Here is a 16,319-nt window from a genome sequence, read left to right on the forward strand (position 1 = left end):
GCTCTTTATTTCCAGGGGACATGCATTGACCAAAAATAGGTTTCCCCTAGATCAGAGGGCAAGCTGGTGAATTCTGTTAGATTTATGGAGCTATAAATCTTATAAATCGAACTAAGAAGACAAACTGGAGAATAAGCTGTTAAAAGGAAAGGATGTTTGTCACCACACCACTTTATATAGAGGAGCCATCGTTTTCTGTATCAGAGACTGAGCTGTACAGTGTTGCCTACCCATATTGTGGAAATTGTTATGCAAAAGTATACTGTATCCACATCCAAACTGTTTAAATTTTCGAGTATATAATGGATAAAACTCCTGGTTTTGCGCCCTCTGTGTCTCATTGGGGATTTTTCCCTTCACTTTCAGTCCTGGACACAGCAGAAAGTAAGAAGGTGAGAGAATTTCTCCTTACATAGTTGTCACCAGAACAAGTTTGCCCAATGGTACACCCATCCTCTTTACCTGTTCTGGTGACCACTTAATATTTCGGATATTTAGTGATGGTTACTAAGGTCAGCATGACAAAGGAGGGTGAATCGCTATAGCAGAGGCACAGGCAGCAATTCAAAACCCAACACAGGTTCTAACCCTTCCTGGACTAGAAAAGCCTTTTTCTTTCTCGAACATCACGGGACACAGAGCCACAGTAATTACTGATGGGTTATATAGGTATCACTGGTGATTGGACACTGGCACACCCTATCAGGAAGTTCAACCCCCTATATAATCCCTCCCCCTTGCAGGGATACCTCAGTTTTTACGCCAGTGTCTTAGGTGATGGACGTGTAAAGATGTCCTGTGCTGAGCTCCAAAGGGAATATCCTAAGATCCTATACTGGGGCAAGCCAGGCGAACCAGATCCATTCAAAGTGTCTTTTCATGGCCGAATTGAATGGTACCCGGGCCTCGTGTCCGAAGAAACGAGGTTTTACCCGTAATGCTTCTCTTTTTGGAGAGCTGGACCCCGCAGATCAGAAAATGGCTTTAAACTTCCTAATTTCTGGCGAGGTGCTTTACGGTCCCAGAACTGTTGGATCCCCCTACTGATGGGGGCCCCAGTCTCTGACGGTTTTTTCAAACGGAGCCCACCGTGAGAGGTGAAGATTGGGTCTGTGTAAACAGCACCCTGCGGCTGGATAAGGTAAGAGGAGATTCCACAGAATTTTTGAGTTCTAGTGGCTTTTCTCCTTTAAGGTAAATGCATGCTATGCCTATTGTGACCACCGGGGGCTGCCAAGAGCACAAACCTACACATGCTGACTGACTGTCTCAGGTGTTCAGTGCTGATTATGTCCCAGCATCTCAAAGCAGGCTGCAAGCAGGTAAGGTGGAAAGGGGGATTTCTCATGTTTGAATGTTCCCCCCCAGGCTAGAGAGGGGCCACAGGGGTCTAGAAAGTGGTTATACCACCCGGGCTCTGCGGCCTAATGGCCACCATCTCTGAAGATAGCCGTTCAGGCAGATCTTGTTACCAGTCTCTTCCCCCCCCCCCCCCCCCCCCCCCATCCCCAGCCTTTTCTCCAGAAGCATGACAGGAGAGTCGGCAGTGCGGGAAGCGCTCGTTTTTTTCAAAACTCGAGGGGGGGGGGGGGGCGGTAGAGGAGGGGGCAGGATGTCAGCACAGAGTGTTTAGACTCCCACTCAGGCCAGCTGCAGGCTATTAAAGGCACTCTGTACAGGTGCACTCAGCCTTCTGAGAGACACAGAGCTGACGGTCGCATGTAAGGTGGGACACAGGCATTCTCCTAGGCAGCATTTACTGAAGTAACACCAGACTGAGCATTGGGTAGCAAGGCTTTTAGCCAGACTACATCGCTCAGCGGGCAGTGTTCATTTGTATACCTCACACCTTGTTGCTTTGCACTATGGGTAGAAGAGGTTCAAGCACCCCAGGAACCAGAGACACTAGGGGATCTCGTTCAGGTTCTGAGGGCCCCCTGTCGGCAGCATCCTCCCCCCCTAAAGATGGGCCAGGGACGGCTAGCCAGGGAGAGCCATCGGGGTCAGGGGCTACACCTGCTTCTGGCACTTCAGCCCCTGTATATATTACACAAGAGGTTTTTTCCTCAACCATTAATGGTCTAGAGGAAAGATTAATGGCCGTGATTACGTCTTCACTCAGTGGAAGAAAACGCACTAGGCTTTCCTCTGTTCCCCAAGACCCTCAGACAGAGGAGCTCTGGGATAAAGGAGATGAATCCCTTTCAGAGGATCGGGATGGGATGGATGATTCCTCTTCGGAGGATTCAGGTGGAGAGGGACCCTCTGCGACTTCCCAAGAGGAGAAAGTCTTAGTGCAGATCCTCACTGGATTGGTCCGCTCCACATTTAAGTTGCCCATACCTGAAACTGCTAAAGAATCCTCTTCTGCTTTGGGGTCACTGAAACATTTCCAAGCAGCACATGCTTTTCCTGTTCACACTTTACTTGAAAAGCTTATTTATTCTGAGTGGGATCACCCAGACAAACGTTTTTTTCCGCCGAGAAAGTTTTCAACACTTTATCCGATGGAAGAAAAGTTTATTAAAATGTGGGGAATACCGGCTATTGATGCCGCCATTTCCTCCGTAAATAATAGCCTGACTTGTCCTGTAGACAATGCTCAGATGCTCAGATGCTCAGGGATCCTGTAGATAAAAGGATGGAATCCCTATTGAAGGATGTTTTCTCCTTAGCAGGATCAGTGGCCCAACCTGCAGTAGCAGCGATTGGAGTCTGTCAATACTTAAGAGACCATGTTAAGCAGTTCATCAAAGTATTACCTGAACAGCAGGCCCAGGGGTTTGCTAACCTTCCAGCGGCCTTATGCTTTGTGGTTGATGCCATTAGAGATTCTATCGTGCAAACCTCCCGTCTTTCACTGGGGTTGGTGCATATACGTAGAATCCTATGGTTGAAAAATTGGTCAGCCGAAGCACCATGTAAGAAGCTACTGGCTGGGTTTCCATTTCGTGGTGCAAGGTTGTTTGGAGAGGACTTGGATAACTATATCAAGAGAATCTCTTGTGGGAAAAGCACTCTCTTACCTGTCAAGAAGAAGAGTAAGCGTCCCTCTTTCAAACGGACTCTTTCCCCAGCGCCGGGGGCTTCAGCCTCCAGGCAGTCTCGACGGCCGCCTCCATCGGGGTCCAGAGACAAGAGTCAACCCCAGGGACAAAAGAAGTCCTGGGGAAAGAAGCCTACTAGGCAAAACACTAAGACCTCTGCATGAGGGGGCGCCCCCGCTCACTCGAGTGGGGGGAAGACTGCGACAGTTCTCAGAGCTCTGGCATGAGGACTTCCAGGACAGATGGGTAGTCTCCACGGTAACCTTAGGGTACAAGCTGGAGTTTCAGGAATTCCCTTCTCCTCGGTTCCTCAGATCAAATGTTCCCAGAGACCCAGAGAAGAAGCAGTCGCTCCTTCTAGCATTAGAGCGACTTTTGTCGCAGGAGGTCATTATGATAGTTCCCGCAAAGGACCAGGGATTGGGCTTCTATTCCAACCTTTTTACGGTCCAAAACCCAAATGGGGATGTCAGGCCCATTTTGGACTTAAGGGATCTGAACCGATTCCTAAGTATTCAATCCTTCCGCATGGAATCAATTCGAACAGTAGTTCCCACCCTGCAGGGAGGAGAATTTCTGGCATCAATAGACATCAGAGATGCATATCTGCATGTGCCCATTTTTCCTGCTCATCAGAAGTTTCTGCGCTTCGAGGTAGGAGGGCGCCATTTCCAGTTTGTGGCTCTGCCTTTTGGGATAGCCACTGCACCTCGAGTGTTCACAAAGATCTTGGCTCCTCCTCTGGCCAGATTAAGGGCTCAGGGTATAGCTGTCATAGCATACCTAGACGACCTGCTCTTGATAGACCGGTCGGTAGCCTCTTTGAATGGAAACTTGAGGACCACGGTCAGGTATCTAGAACACCTGGGTTGGATCCTCAACTTAGAAAAGTCTTTCCTAAAACCAGTAAGAAGACTGGAGTATTTAGGTCTGATTATAGATACAAGCCAGGAGAAAATATTTCTACCCCAGGCAAAGATCACTGCTTTGAGAGAGCTGATTCTGACAGTAAGGACCAAGAAGGGTCCCTCAGTCCGCCTTTGTATGAGGCTACTAGGGAAGATGGTGTCTTCATTCGAAGCAGTTCCCTATGCTCAGTTTCACTCAAGAATGCTGCAACACAGTATTCTGTCGACCTGGAACAAGAAGGTTCAGGCATTAGACTTTCCGATGCACCTGCCGCATGCGGTGCGTCAGAGCCTCAATTGGTGGCTCATACCCGAAAACCTGCAGAAGGGGAAATCCTTTCTACCGGTTACCTGGACGGTGGTAACAGATGCCAGTCTGTCAGGTTGGGGAGCAGTTCTGGAACAGGCTGCGGTCCAAGGGGTATGGTCCAAGACAGAGAGGACCTTACCCATCAACATTCTGGAGATCCGGGCGATACATCTAGCTCTAAAAGCCTGGACTATCAGGCTACAGGGTTGTCCGGTCAGGATCCAGTCCGACAATGCCACAGCAGTGGCTTATGTCAATCATCAGGGAGGCACCCGGAGCCGAGCTGCTCAAAAAGAGGTGAACCAGATCTTAGTCTGGGCAGAGATGCATGTGCCATGCATATCGGCAGTTTTCATCCCGGGAATAGAGAATTGGCAGGCGGACTATCTAAGTCGCCAGCAGTTACTTCCAGGGGAATGGTCTCTGCATCCCGACGTCTTTTGGGCCATATGCCAAAGATGGGGGGTTCCAGATGTAGATCTCTTTGCATCCCGATTCAACAAAAAGATAGACCGATTTGTGGCAAGGACAAAAGATCCTCTTGCATGCGGGACGGATGCGTTGGTGATTCCGTGGCATCGGTTCTCACTGATTTACGCATTCCCACCTATTCTGCTACTACCACGACTCCTTCGCAGGATCAGGCAGGAAAGGAAGTCGGTACTTCTGGTGGCCCCCGCTTGGCCCAGAAGGACTTGGTATGCAGAAATAGTAAGGGTGACGGTGGGTTCCTCGTGGACCCTACCGGTACGCCCAGACCTGTTATCTCAAGGTCCAGTGTTCCATCCTGCCTTACAAACGCTAAATTTGACGGTTTGGCTATTGAGACCCACGTTCTGAAGAGTCGTGGGCTCTCAGGTCCTGTCATATCTTCCTTGAATAATGCAAGGAAGCCAGCTTCCAGGATGATTTATCATAGAGTCCGGAAGGCTTATATAACCTGGTGTGAATCCAGAGGTTGGCATCCCAGGAAATATGTCATAGGTAGAATCCTTGATTTTCTACAGATGGGATTAGAGATGAAGCTGGCCTTGAGTACCATCAAGGGCCAGGTTTCCGCTTTATCAGTATTATTTCAGCGGCCACTTGCTTCGCATTCTTTGGTCCGAAACTTTATGCAGGGGGTGATGCGTCTTAATCCTCCGGTTAAAGCGCCCCTAAACCCCTGGGACTTGAATTTGGTCCTGGCTGTGTTACAGAAACAGCCTTTTGAACCAAGAAGTCAGATTCCTTTGGTCTTGTTGACAAGGAAATTAATTTTTCTGGTGGCCATCTCTTCTGCTAGAAGAGTATCAGAATTAGCAGCTCTTTCCTGTAAGGAGCCTTATTTGATTATACACAAGGATAGAGTGGTACTACACCCTCATCCTAGTTTTTTACCGTAGGTTGTTTCTGATTTTCATTTAAACCAAGACATTGTTCTACCTTCCTTTTTTCCAGATCCCTGTTCTCCGGAAGAGAGATCTCTACATTCGTTGGATGTAGTAAGAGCAGTTAAGGCCTATCTAGGGGCAACTACTCAGATCCGCAAGACGGATGTTTTGTTTGTGCTGCCAGAGGGTCCCAATAGAGGACAGGCAGCGTCAAAAGCTACAATTTCTAAATGGATTCGACAGTTGATCATTCAAGCTTACGGTTTGAAACAGAAGATTCCTCCGTTTCAGATCAGGGCACATTCCACAAGGGCTATTGGTGCTTCTTGGGCAGTGCATCACCGGGCCTCTATGGCTCAAATCTGCAAGGCCGCAACCTGGTCTTCAGTTCATACATTCACCAGATTCTATCAGGTGGATGTGAGAAGGCATGAGGATATCGCCTTTGGGCGTAGTGTGCTGCAGGCAGCGGTACAGGGTCCTCAGATCTGATTGCACCCTACTTGGTCGTGGTTCCCCCCCCCTCAGGTAGCATTGCTCTGGGACATCCCATCAGTAATTACTGTGGCTCTGTGTCCCGTGATGTTCGAGAAAGAAAATAGGATTTTTAAAACAGCTTACCTGTAAAATCCTTTTCTTTCGAAGGACATCACGGGACACAGAGGTCCCGCCCCTCTTCTAATACACTATATTGCTTGGCTACAAAACTGAGGTATCCCTGCAAGGGGGAGGGATTATATAGGGGGTTGAACTTCCTGATAGGGTGTGCCAGTGTCCAATCACCAGTGATACCTATAACCCATCAGTAATTACTGTAGCTCTGTGTCCCGTGATGTCCTTCGAAAGAAAAGGATTTTACAGGTAAGCTGTTTTAAAAATCCTATTTTTTTTTTTACCATTGTGTTACAAAAATAATTGCATAGCAAATGTACGTGTTGCATTAAATTATGGCATTACTCTTTTTAAAGTGTATGTCAAATTTAATAATGAACTTCTCTTGTTTCCTCCCTTTTGGTTTGCTAAATGCCCCCCCGAAAGGGTTTTGTCATATCTGCTTGATTAAAAAAAGTGCACGTGATTGGGTATTTTCAAAGCAAATTTTTACCAAATTCACTAAAATAAGGGAACATCCCCCTTGCAAAGTTTAAACTTTCTTTCAAAGTGAACTGCCTTTGGGAAATCACCCCCAGTGCCTCAGCTGCACTGGAATCCTAAGCAGAGTTATTAGCCCTCCCAAGTCCACCTCCTGTTATAGAACACCACCTTCTGTTTTATGAGGAGAGTCTGAGGAGTTCTCTAGTCCCAATCTGTAGCAAGCAGCTTAGGATGACAACGCTGCTTCTCCATAGATACTGTACGGTTGGTGAGCATTCTCATCCTAGGACAGGAAGTGTTACTGGCAGGATCTTGAAGTGAAAATAAAGGAAACAATACTATATTAGCACTATATTATCCAGTCACCGATAACTGTACAGTACAGGGAAAATGGTCCTCTGAAAAAAAAAAAAAACTAGAAATATAATGCGACTCTGTAAGGCCCCTTTCACGCTTGTGCGACTTGGGACTGCAAAGTCTCATTACAAGTCGTACTCCATGATTTTCAATGAGTACCATTAATTTCTTTGTGACTTCAAGTCGCACTGAATTCAAAGTAGTCCCTGTACTACTTTGGTCAACTTTGATGTGAGTTGAGGTCCATAGACCTCAAGTTTACACAGGCATTCCCTGCAATTGCGGCTGCATCGTGTGACTTTTAAGTCGCGCCAGTGTGAAAGGGGCCTAAGTAAAATGTAAGTTGCCATTATTACAACTGTAAAAAAAGACAAGGAATAGGGGTGCCTCTGAGAAATTTATCAAACACTTTATTTAAATAAAATATCCACTCACATGAAAGTAAGAGAAGGCATGTACAGGAGCATGGTGAAGGCTGGAGGGTTGAAAAACACAGGGCTGCAGGTAGAAGCTGTATCAGTGTAGCTGGAGCACAATCCAGTCCAGGCAAGCAGGGGTGCAGATGACTGAGCACCTACACACATTGGTGTAATGCAATGTCCCTGGAGGATGGTGTCAGTAGTCCAGTGTAAAAGGAAGGAATCAGTTCAATAGTAGCATAAATATCTATGGAAAGGAGGAGAGAGACGTCTGGCTGGATGGCAGGGCTGCGCTGTATCTCCGGCGATTGTACTGTCCCTGTATGGTGAGGGAAGAGACACGGCCGTGTGTGTGAGATGGAAACGTGGCTTGGAGAGCAGACACAGGCCGGCGCCGAGCCGTGACGTCATCAACATGCGATGCGTTTCTGAAATTGCTAGCTATAGATGGATGGAATAGCCGCATTCCTTTTTCAAGCATGGATACACAATACATGGAGGGGTTTAATATAGGCGGAACGAGGGGCGGACCTCCATGTATTGTGTATCCATGCTTGAAAAAGGAATGTGGCTATTCCATCCATCTTAACTGCTGGCAGTTTGCAATGTGTCCAGGTCTGACCGTTTGGATGAAGCCTTATTATAGGTCTCCTAACAGTTTCTCATCATGAGTCCAAACAGATCTATAGTTTCAGCCCTGAGGAAGGGAGAGGTAGAAAGTGTGTGGTCTTCATCTGATACTTTTATTTAGCAAATGGTTGGATTTGACCTTTTTGGATGTCGTGAAGTTTGTACCGAGCACTACTCAATACCCACCCCAGAGTTTGTCATCTATCATCCAGGAGTGTTCTCAAGACTATCAGAGGCAGCAACCCAAAACCAGAACAAGCTCCACCTACACTGCACCTTAATGGCACATCAGCCCCTTTTGAAGGAGGACTGGATTATTTCATATCCATCAATACCTTGCTTCTATTAGTTCAGCACTGACTGACCGACCGACACACAGCTAAATATCAGTGCAGGATGGATTGACCCTTTAACAGTTTACCTGACCAAGAAAGTATTAACAAAAGGGGGTGAGGATTGTCTATTTATAGGCCTTGTGAACATAATGGCTGTAAGCCAGTTATCACTGCTTGGGTGTAGCAGCCTAGAATGGATTGTATTTAGTAGTAGTTGCCAGTGAGATGAAGTCAGGTCAGGTGAGTTCACATTGATTCAGCATTGCTGGGATGCCTCTGGCTTGATCAACGCATACCGTCTTACAGGCGGATTTGGTCACAATAGCAACACTGTATACACGCACTCCCAACACTGATATTACTCTGGAGAGTGTTTAGAGCCAATGGAAATCTGTTTTCTGTTAAACATAAAAGCGAAAACTATGAGGACTCTACAGCAGGTCTTTACAAGTTCCAGCATGCAGCGTTCTATGAATTTCCAGCATCACACTGAGAGCCTCAACTTGAGGAGCACTTGATGCAAATACTAAGGCTTGGAGATTCTTTATCAGGTTAATATAACCGAGTTGTTACATGAAGAGTCTTGACACCTTAAAGGGGTTGTGAACCCTCAAGGTTTTTCACCTTAATATATTCTATGCAATAAAGTAAAAACCTTCTGTGCAGCAGCCCCCAGAGCCCCCCTTTTACTTACCTGAACCTGATCTTTCCAGGTAGGCGACGAGCACAGCAGCTCCAGCCACTGCCTCGGTCCTCATTGGATAAATTGATAGCCTCAGGAGCCATTGGCTCCCACTGCTGTCCAAATACAGTGACATGGGGGCGGGGCCGAGCCCTGCTTTCTGTATCAATGGAGGCAGCAGCAGGACTTGGGAGTGTGCCGCACGAGTGCCCCCATGGAATACGGCTCTCCATAGGGGCACTTGATGTGGGGAGGTGGCAGGAGCACCTCTGAGGGACGCCAGAAGAGGAGGATCGGGGCCGCTCTGTGCAAAACCCTTGCACAGAGGAAGCAAGTATAACATGTATGTTATATAAAAAAAAAACCCCTTTGCAACCCCTTTAAGCTGTATTCGAGAAACATACACACACACCCTAAGGTGCTTTATGCTACACCCGTGTTTGTAATTTTGACCTCAAGGAGAAGTATGGATTAAATAAAAAAAATAAACATACATACTCCCCTCTATGCTGAAGCATCTGTGTGATGCTGTAGCTGTCCCACACCTGCTCTAACCAAGAGATTGAGAACTGAGCAATCTAATGACTGCTGATTGCTCAGTTCTTGGTTCGCTCGAAGTGGAGGGGTGACTGTCAGTCACCGCTCTCCACTCTGCTCCTGAAGCCCTCACTGGTGCGCCAGACTGGGGAGGGCATGGTAATAGCTGGCTCTGGCTCTCAGCTGCTCTTAGAAGTGCAGCCAACTGTCAGTCAGGCAGCTGGGTGGATCCTGACAATATTGTCATGGATCCTTCCAGTGTCTGGAGCGGTTCTGCCACATTAGCTGTTGGTGGGCAAAAGCACGCTGTTAGCTGACTCTGATCACAAGTGAGCAAAAGTAGGTGCAATCCTGTGACCCACAAGAGAAGAATGGAAAAAATGCTATGGCCATGCTTCTCTTTTAAAGACCAATTGAAGCTTTTGTTGAAATGGTAAAAATGTAATTGGGGTGCACAGAAATGCAGAGGAGAGCAAGTATTGCCGATTGAAGAGCTGTAGAACTGACATGAGGGAACTGCAGAGAGGATGATTGTCCTTACACATAGTCCCCTTTGCAGGGCATTGCAGGAGGAGGACTATTCCACTGGGGGTGACTGACAGATAAAAACAAAGGTTGACTATCAGCCTTTTACTGCACCCAGATTTACATTTTTACCATCTTAGCTGAAATTTCAAATCGACTTTAAGATATTCTGACCCTCAGTGTTCTATATGTTGTCTGATTTCTTTGGATTATTGAGCCCTGGAGGTGTGTACCTGGGACCAGGCATCAACCCCAGGATGGAGGTGGGTCCGCCTGCAGATGTTATACTGCAGCCTGGATGGTCACACTCTGGCCCACATCTCCATATTGGCTATGAAATGTTATGGTGGTAACCACATAAGCAAATAAAGCGGCAGGAGTGGGTGGACTATAAACTGCTATAGCGTCCACAGACTTGAAAGTTCCATTTGGCAAACATTAAAAGCCATTAATCTATCTTAATTGCAGATGCTCCAGTTAATATAGACCTATTAGCATATCGCAGCCTGCAGCTACTGATGTCACAAGTACAACCAATCCAGTGTCTGCTTTCATTTGCTAACTCCACTAGAAAAATGGCAACAAGAAATTTAATAAATTGCTACAATCTCTATTGTTCTGTTCTTGTTTTAAGTATCCCTAATTGTTTAGAGCATATAGTATGACACATTGATAAATGAGCTATTTATGTGTTGAGCAATACAAATAATTGGCACATTTTATTAGTATAATTTTGCAATCTACGTATCCCATTGCTTTTTATTTGTCTAGTTTTTATCTGTGCATCCCAATGCTTTTTACAAAGTTATTTTATGCCAATCTGCAAAAGCTGAATCCAGGTGTAATGTCATATAGCAGCAGATTGAAAGAATTTAGAAATAATTTTTACATATTAAATTCATGCTGTAATTGTATGTCTGGCAGTGAAAAATCAGCGCTTTTCTAATTGGCTTGTTTTTACTCTGCATCTGTTAACAGCTGTTGAGACAAAGTATCAGACGTATGGGGATTTTTTTTTTTTTTGCATTGACCATTGTATTGGTGTCACTGGTCCCCAAATGTGTCGCTTGGTGTCAGTTTGTCCGCCACAATGTTGCAGTCCTGCTTAAAATCACTTATCGCCGTCATTACTGGTAAAAAAAAAAATCCATAAATATATCCCATAGTTTGCAGACACTATATAACTTTTGCTCAAATCAATCAATATACGCTGATTTTTATTTTTTTTTTTTTTTTTTTTTTTTCTAACAAAAATGTAGCAGAATACATTTTGGCCTAAATTGGTGAAGAAATTGGATTTTTTTATAGCAGGAAGTAAAAATTTTTTTTTTTTTTTTTTTTCAAAATCGTCAGGTTTTTTTTTTTGTTTTTTTTTTTGTTTATAGCACAAAACATAAAAACTGCAGAGGTGATCAAATACCACCAAAAGAAAGCTCTATTTGTGGGGGGGGGGGGGGGGGGGCGCATCAATTTTATTTGGGTACAGCGTCGCACTACCGCGTAATTGTCAGTTAAATTAACGCATTGCCGTATTCCAAAAAAATGGCCTGGTCACGAAGGGGGGTTAAATCCTTCCAGAGCTGAAGTGGTTAAACATAGTATGGTTTTCTCCTAAGCTAGAAGCATAGACCATTATTAGCATCAGGAATATGTCAAGTGCAGAAACCTAGAACTGCCCAAAATAATAGACTGGTAGCTGTGTATATATTCCACATATTTCTAGAAATTATGAGGTTTTTTTTTTTAGTAAATAGCGATGCAATGTATACTGCTGTTTAGATATCGGTTTAAAGTGAACTTAACCTTATTGTTTTAGAATGTCATGATATTCAGTTGCAATTACTAAAGAATAGCTGGAAAATCTTTTGACCCAGGGAATGCTGCTTGCTAATTTCATTGTCTGAATATCTTGCCATAATGCAAAATTGATGGCATTCACTTTGGTCATCGGAGTGTTAATCGGTGATTGACTACCTGAAGTGCAGGGATTGGTGAAGCAAGCAGCTTGGCTCTTGCAAGACTCGCCCGGCATTTGACATGAACAGGGAGCCAAGGTGAAAATGACTTGCAATCTCAACAAGGGAAGAACTTTAGCTATGGTGCCACCTGGTGACAAAACAAAGTCATTACATTATCCAATATAGACATTGACTGTGGTATCGTGCAATTATGATTTTTTTTTTTTTTTGTCTATTTACGGTGTATATTGCTGTATGCTTTTTACAAACAAATTCAAGTTTATTTAATTTTTGCATGTGTGCTAAATGACTGAAAGATAGGGATCTGCAGTTGAGTCATATTGTTGCATTTAACGCTCATGCAGATGCAATTGTAAGCAGCAAATACCTTTCAACAAGTAATTTCACAAAATAATTATCAGTTATTGTATATATTTTATTTTTCTGTATGGAATATCCCAGACTGGTGAATGATATTTATTTGTCTACGGTGGTAATTGTATTTTTCTATTTTGATGTTCATGGTTTTACATCCATCCATTTGGAGACCGGATACGAAAAAAATAAATTTTACCATTTCAAGCAAGTGTCCAAGATTTCTGTATTAAATTATACAATCATATTTTATGTAATGAAATGAATTAATATTGCCTTATTTTGTTCAGTTAATACCAATCTAGTACTTGAAAAGACCTAAAGGGGGAAAAAAACATAATTTTTTTTTTTTTTTTTTCTTTTCTCTTTCTCACAGATGGAGCGAAGACCTTGATTGGGGGAAATGAGGTTCAGATGCTTAAACAATCACGGAATTTTCTGAACAATCGTGCTTTATGAATTGACCGTTTTGCACAGGTTCTTGGGGGGGGAAAAAAAAAAACAAAAAAACATTATTTATAACAAAATCAACTCAAACTATTTTTGCTATAAGTTCTATGAAGTGCATAAAAACCTTCAATTCATCTAGTGTCTGTTCCCCTGAACAGGTTTATTTTATTATGGAAATTTTTATCAAGTAGTAGAACACAAAAAGAGACAGACTACAGGTTTATCTCTGGATATGCACAGGTGGCTATTTGTATGAGGATATGTGCATAACAGACACATTTTTTTGTGTTTATTTTTATTTTTTCTTTAGTTTTTTTTATTTTATTTTTTTGTTTTGTATGGGATTTCCATTGTTACATTTTTAAGGACTTGGGATTTTTGTTTTTTTTTTGTTTTTTGGGGTTTTTTTTTTTTTTCTTCTCTCAAGGTTCACCATTTTTGCCCAGCGAAAAAAATAATTGCAAAAATAAACCTCGCTGGTTTCTCAATGTTGTAACTGATTCCAACAAGAAGGCATTTTAATGTGATGCCTCCGTGCTTGCAGTGTGAGTGTTGCTGTAGTGCAGTGTTGCAGTTGCTGTCCGTTTTTTCTGACTCCTTGTAATTTTTTTTTTTTTTCATAGCGTGAAGTGTCTTATCTTTTTCCAATGAATTCCAATTTGCCTTAAAAAAAACTTTTAATGCTGTAGCTTTTTTTTCCTCCACGCAATTACTAGAAAAAAAGTGTAGATTGCTTAGACCAAGTAAGCTGGTCGGTTTTGCCTTGTAAAACAGCAGCATAGGGCTTTTAAAAGGTAGTTAATAAAATTGCTGAAAATCTGGCTTTTTAATGTGTAATAGATGTTTTTAATATTTTTTTTTTTCACGTAATATGTATGGTAGTGAAAAAAAAAAAATGTTGGGTGGGGAGGTGGGAAAATGTTTTATTTTGTGTGAAACAGTTTCTGATTGGGGGTGGGGGGGATGTTTTAGTAGAATCAGTTGTTTGTAAGGCCTTATGCCAACAATTTGCTCTGGTAGTCTAAGCGATTTTAGGAAATCTGCTGTAAGATGCAATGTAAAAATGTTTTGCTTTTTTTTTTTTGTTTTTTTGTTTTTTCAAATTAACTTGATGTTTTAGCATATGTAGAATATAGGAATTGGGATAGGGGATTTGTCAGCGAATGTTCTTGTTTTTTGGGTTTTTTTGTTTTGTTGTTTTTTGTTTTTTTGTTTTTTTTTTTCCTCTGTTTTTGGTTGTTTCTTTATACAATTAATGATAGTACTTTAGTTGATTGTGCTCAAACCTTGCAAACGAAAAGTGCTGTTACAGCAACATGGCAAAAAGCTAAAGGACTTTGAAGAAATAAGCTGAGATATAAGTGGAATTGTCAGTACATTGGGTACTCGCTCTCTATTAGGTGAAAATAATAAAAATTAAAAAAAAAGACTTGGCACTTTTAAAGGTAACTTTACCAAAGAACAAAGAGCCAGTAACCAATCTTCCAGATTATTCTCAGCATGATTTTTTTTCTGTTTTCTTTATTTTTGCCGGGCCAGTTTGCGGTTAGGAGAATGTGCCTTTTTTTGTACATTTGCATTTTTTTTAAATAGTTTTAGTAAATGTATGGACACAATATCAAAAGCATGAAGGAAGACTTGGATCCAAGCAGTGCCACACTTCACATCATCACTACAAGTATTAATTGTAACGAAAAAAAAAATAAAAATAAAAACACCTTTTTTGAAACTATGAAATTCCTGATTGGTCAAATACAGCAATTTTTGTTTCCTTTTATATATATATATTTTTATTAACACATTAGATTGATTACTGCTTATATTATGGCTGTTTTTATTCTAATTGCATATGTAAAAGAAATGAATTTTGTTGTCTTCCAAAACTGTGTACTCGCCTGGTCAGCAGTGTGATCAGTTATCTACCTCAAAACTTTATTTCCTTTTTTATTGGAACAGGTTGCTGGCATTGCCTGTTTCCTCTGACCAAATCCTCCTAGCTGGAGCTAGGGCTAAGCAGTTTTATGGTTACTTTTTTATTTTCATTTTATCATTTTTAAATTTTTTTTTTTCCTATTTTAAGTATTTAGTAATAATCTGCATGTATTTGATTATTAGAAAGCGGTGAGATTTCATAGTTTCAAAAGTAATTGCTGCTCTGAGTTAGATTTTAGTAAAAAAAAAAAAAATGCATATTCATGAGAAGTGTTTTTGTTCTTCTTTTTTTTTTTTCTTTTCTTTTCTTTTCTTTTTTTTTTTTTTTTTTTTTTTTTTTTTTTTGCAGAGGAATACAACAAAAGTTGTGGTATAATTGGTTCAAAGCTCCCTGGGATATAATTGCTTTAATTGAACACCTTTGCTGCTTGAGGTGTGTGGTTAGTTATTATGGATGTTCAAACAGCCCCTTCAGCAGTAAAGACATAGAAGTTCAGACATGCAAGTAGTCCTCCTCTATTGAATGAATTCTGAACTCTAAAACTCCTACTAAAATGAAATTCTCAATTATGTTTTAAGTAGTGGTAAATTCATATAGTTTCAATAAAGGGGATTTCAATCACTGCTGCAGGTGTCTGAACAATGTGCCATACTTTGTGTCTGGGTAAGATTTGGAACATTAAAACATAACCTCTGTACATAAAAATAATCAGTTAAACATCACATAGTAGACAGCCATTAAATTATAAGAAAAAAATAAATAAAATTAATTTATGAAGAAAGACCTTTTGTACAGATTGAAAAAAGATTTTCATAGAGATATCTATATGATCAAGAGAGTTAATTTTTTATTTTTGTTTTACTAGTGCCACAAACTTGCCAGTGGTAACTTATTTGTCCGGTTCAAGACAACTCTGTAGTTATTGTTAAAACGCCAAAATAAAAAAATTTTTGAACTGTAAATTTGATTAGATTGTTAGCTTTTTCTGTTTTTTGTTTCTTTTGAAAACTTTTGAATAAAAAAGATACAAAAGAAAATGTGTTTTTGTTGTTTGTTAAATCAGAATATAAATCTTTTCATTAAATCCACAGGATTTTATTCCATTTACGTGCAGTAATATCAGGTTAAAAAAATTATTTGACTTTTTTTATTTTTTTCATTTTTTTGTTTCACAGCAGAATTTTGACAATACTAAGTTAGGAGCGTACGGTTTTATTTACAACTAGTTGACAATCACAACTGATACAATTTCAGATTAAAAAGTGTTGACTTGAATGAAGCCACGGATATACATGTAAATGTGCCTGGATACAAGGGGTTTGAGAAAAGACCACAGTCTATCAAATATATGGAGAGTCTATACTTTTTACAGTGTTTTTGTCAAA

The 16,319-nt window shown here is 41.8% G+C and overlaps 2 protein-coding genes across 11 annotated transcripts in view; both read left to right on the plus strand.

The window, feature by feature from the left end:
* The window catches only part of RBMS1 (RNA binding motif single stranded interacting protein 1), a 531,713-nt gene extending 516,435 nt beyond the window's left edge, over nt 1-15,278 (plus strand). For all 10 annotated transcript variants that reach the window (XM_073634059.1, XM_073634061.1, XM_073634058.1 and 7 more), the window contains one exon: nt 12,928-15,278. The gene's annotated coding sequence lies outside the window, so the exon portion shown is untranslated. The remainder of the gene's footprint in view (nt 1-12,927) is intronic.
* Nucleotides 3,911-6,411, plus strand: LOC141147798 (uncharacterized). The gene is made up of 2 exons (XM_073634975.1): nt 3,911-5,579; nt 5,706-6,411. Exon 1 carries the CDS (start codon nt 4,092-4,094, stop codon nt 5,103-5,105), a length of 1,014 nt encoding a protein of 337 aa, XP_073491076.1. The 5' UTR covers nt 3,911-4,091; the 3' UTR covers nt 5,106-5,579; nt 5,706-6,411.
* Nucleotides 15,279-16,319: the final 1,041 nt, after the last annotated feature.

The sequence above is a fragment of the Aquarana catesbeiana genome, linkage group LG06, assembly GCF_042186555.1.
Source record: "Aquarana catesbeiana isolate 2022-GZ linkage group LG06, ASM4218655v1, whole genome shotgun sequence".
In the NCBI taxonomy this organism is placed as follows: domain Eukaryota; kingdom Metazoa; phylum Chordata; class Amphibia; order Anura; family Ranidae; genus Aquarana; species Aquarana catesbeiana.

Coding starts and splice junctions, on each gene's coding strand:
- LOC141147798 (XM_073634975.1), top strand. CDS start 4,092: ATGAGGCTACTAGGGAAGATGGTGTCTTCATTCGAAGCAGTTCCCTAT.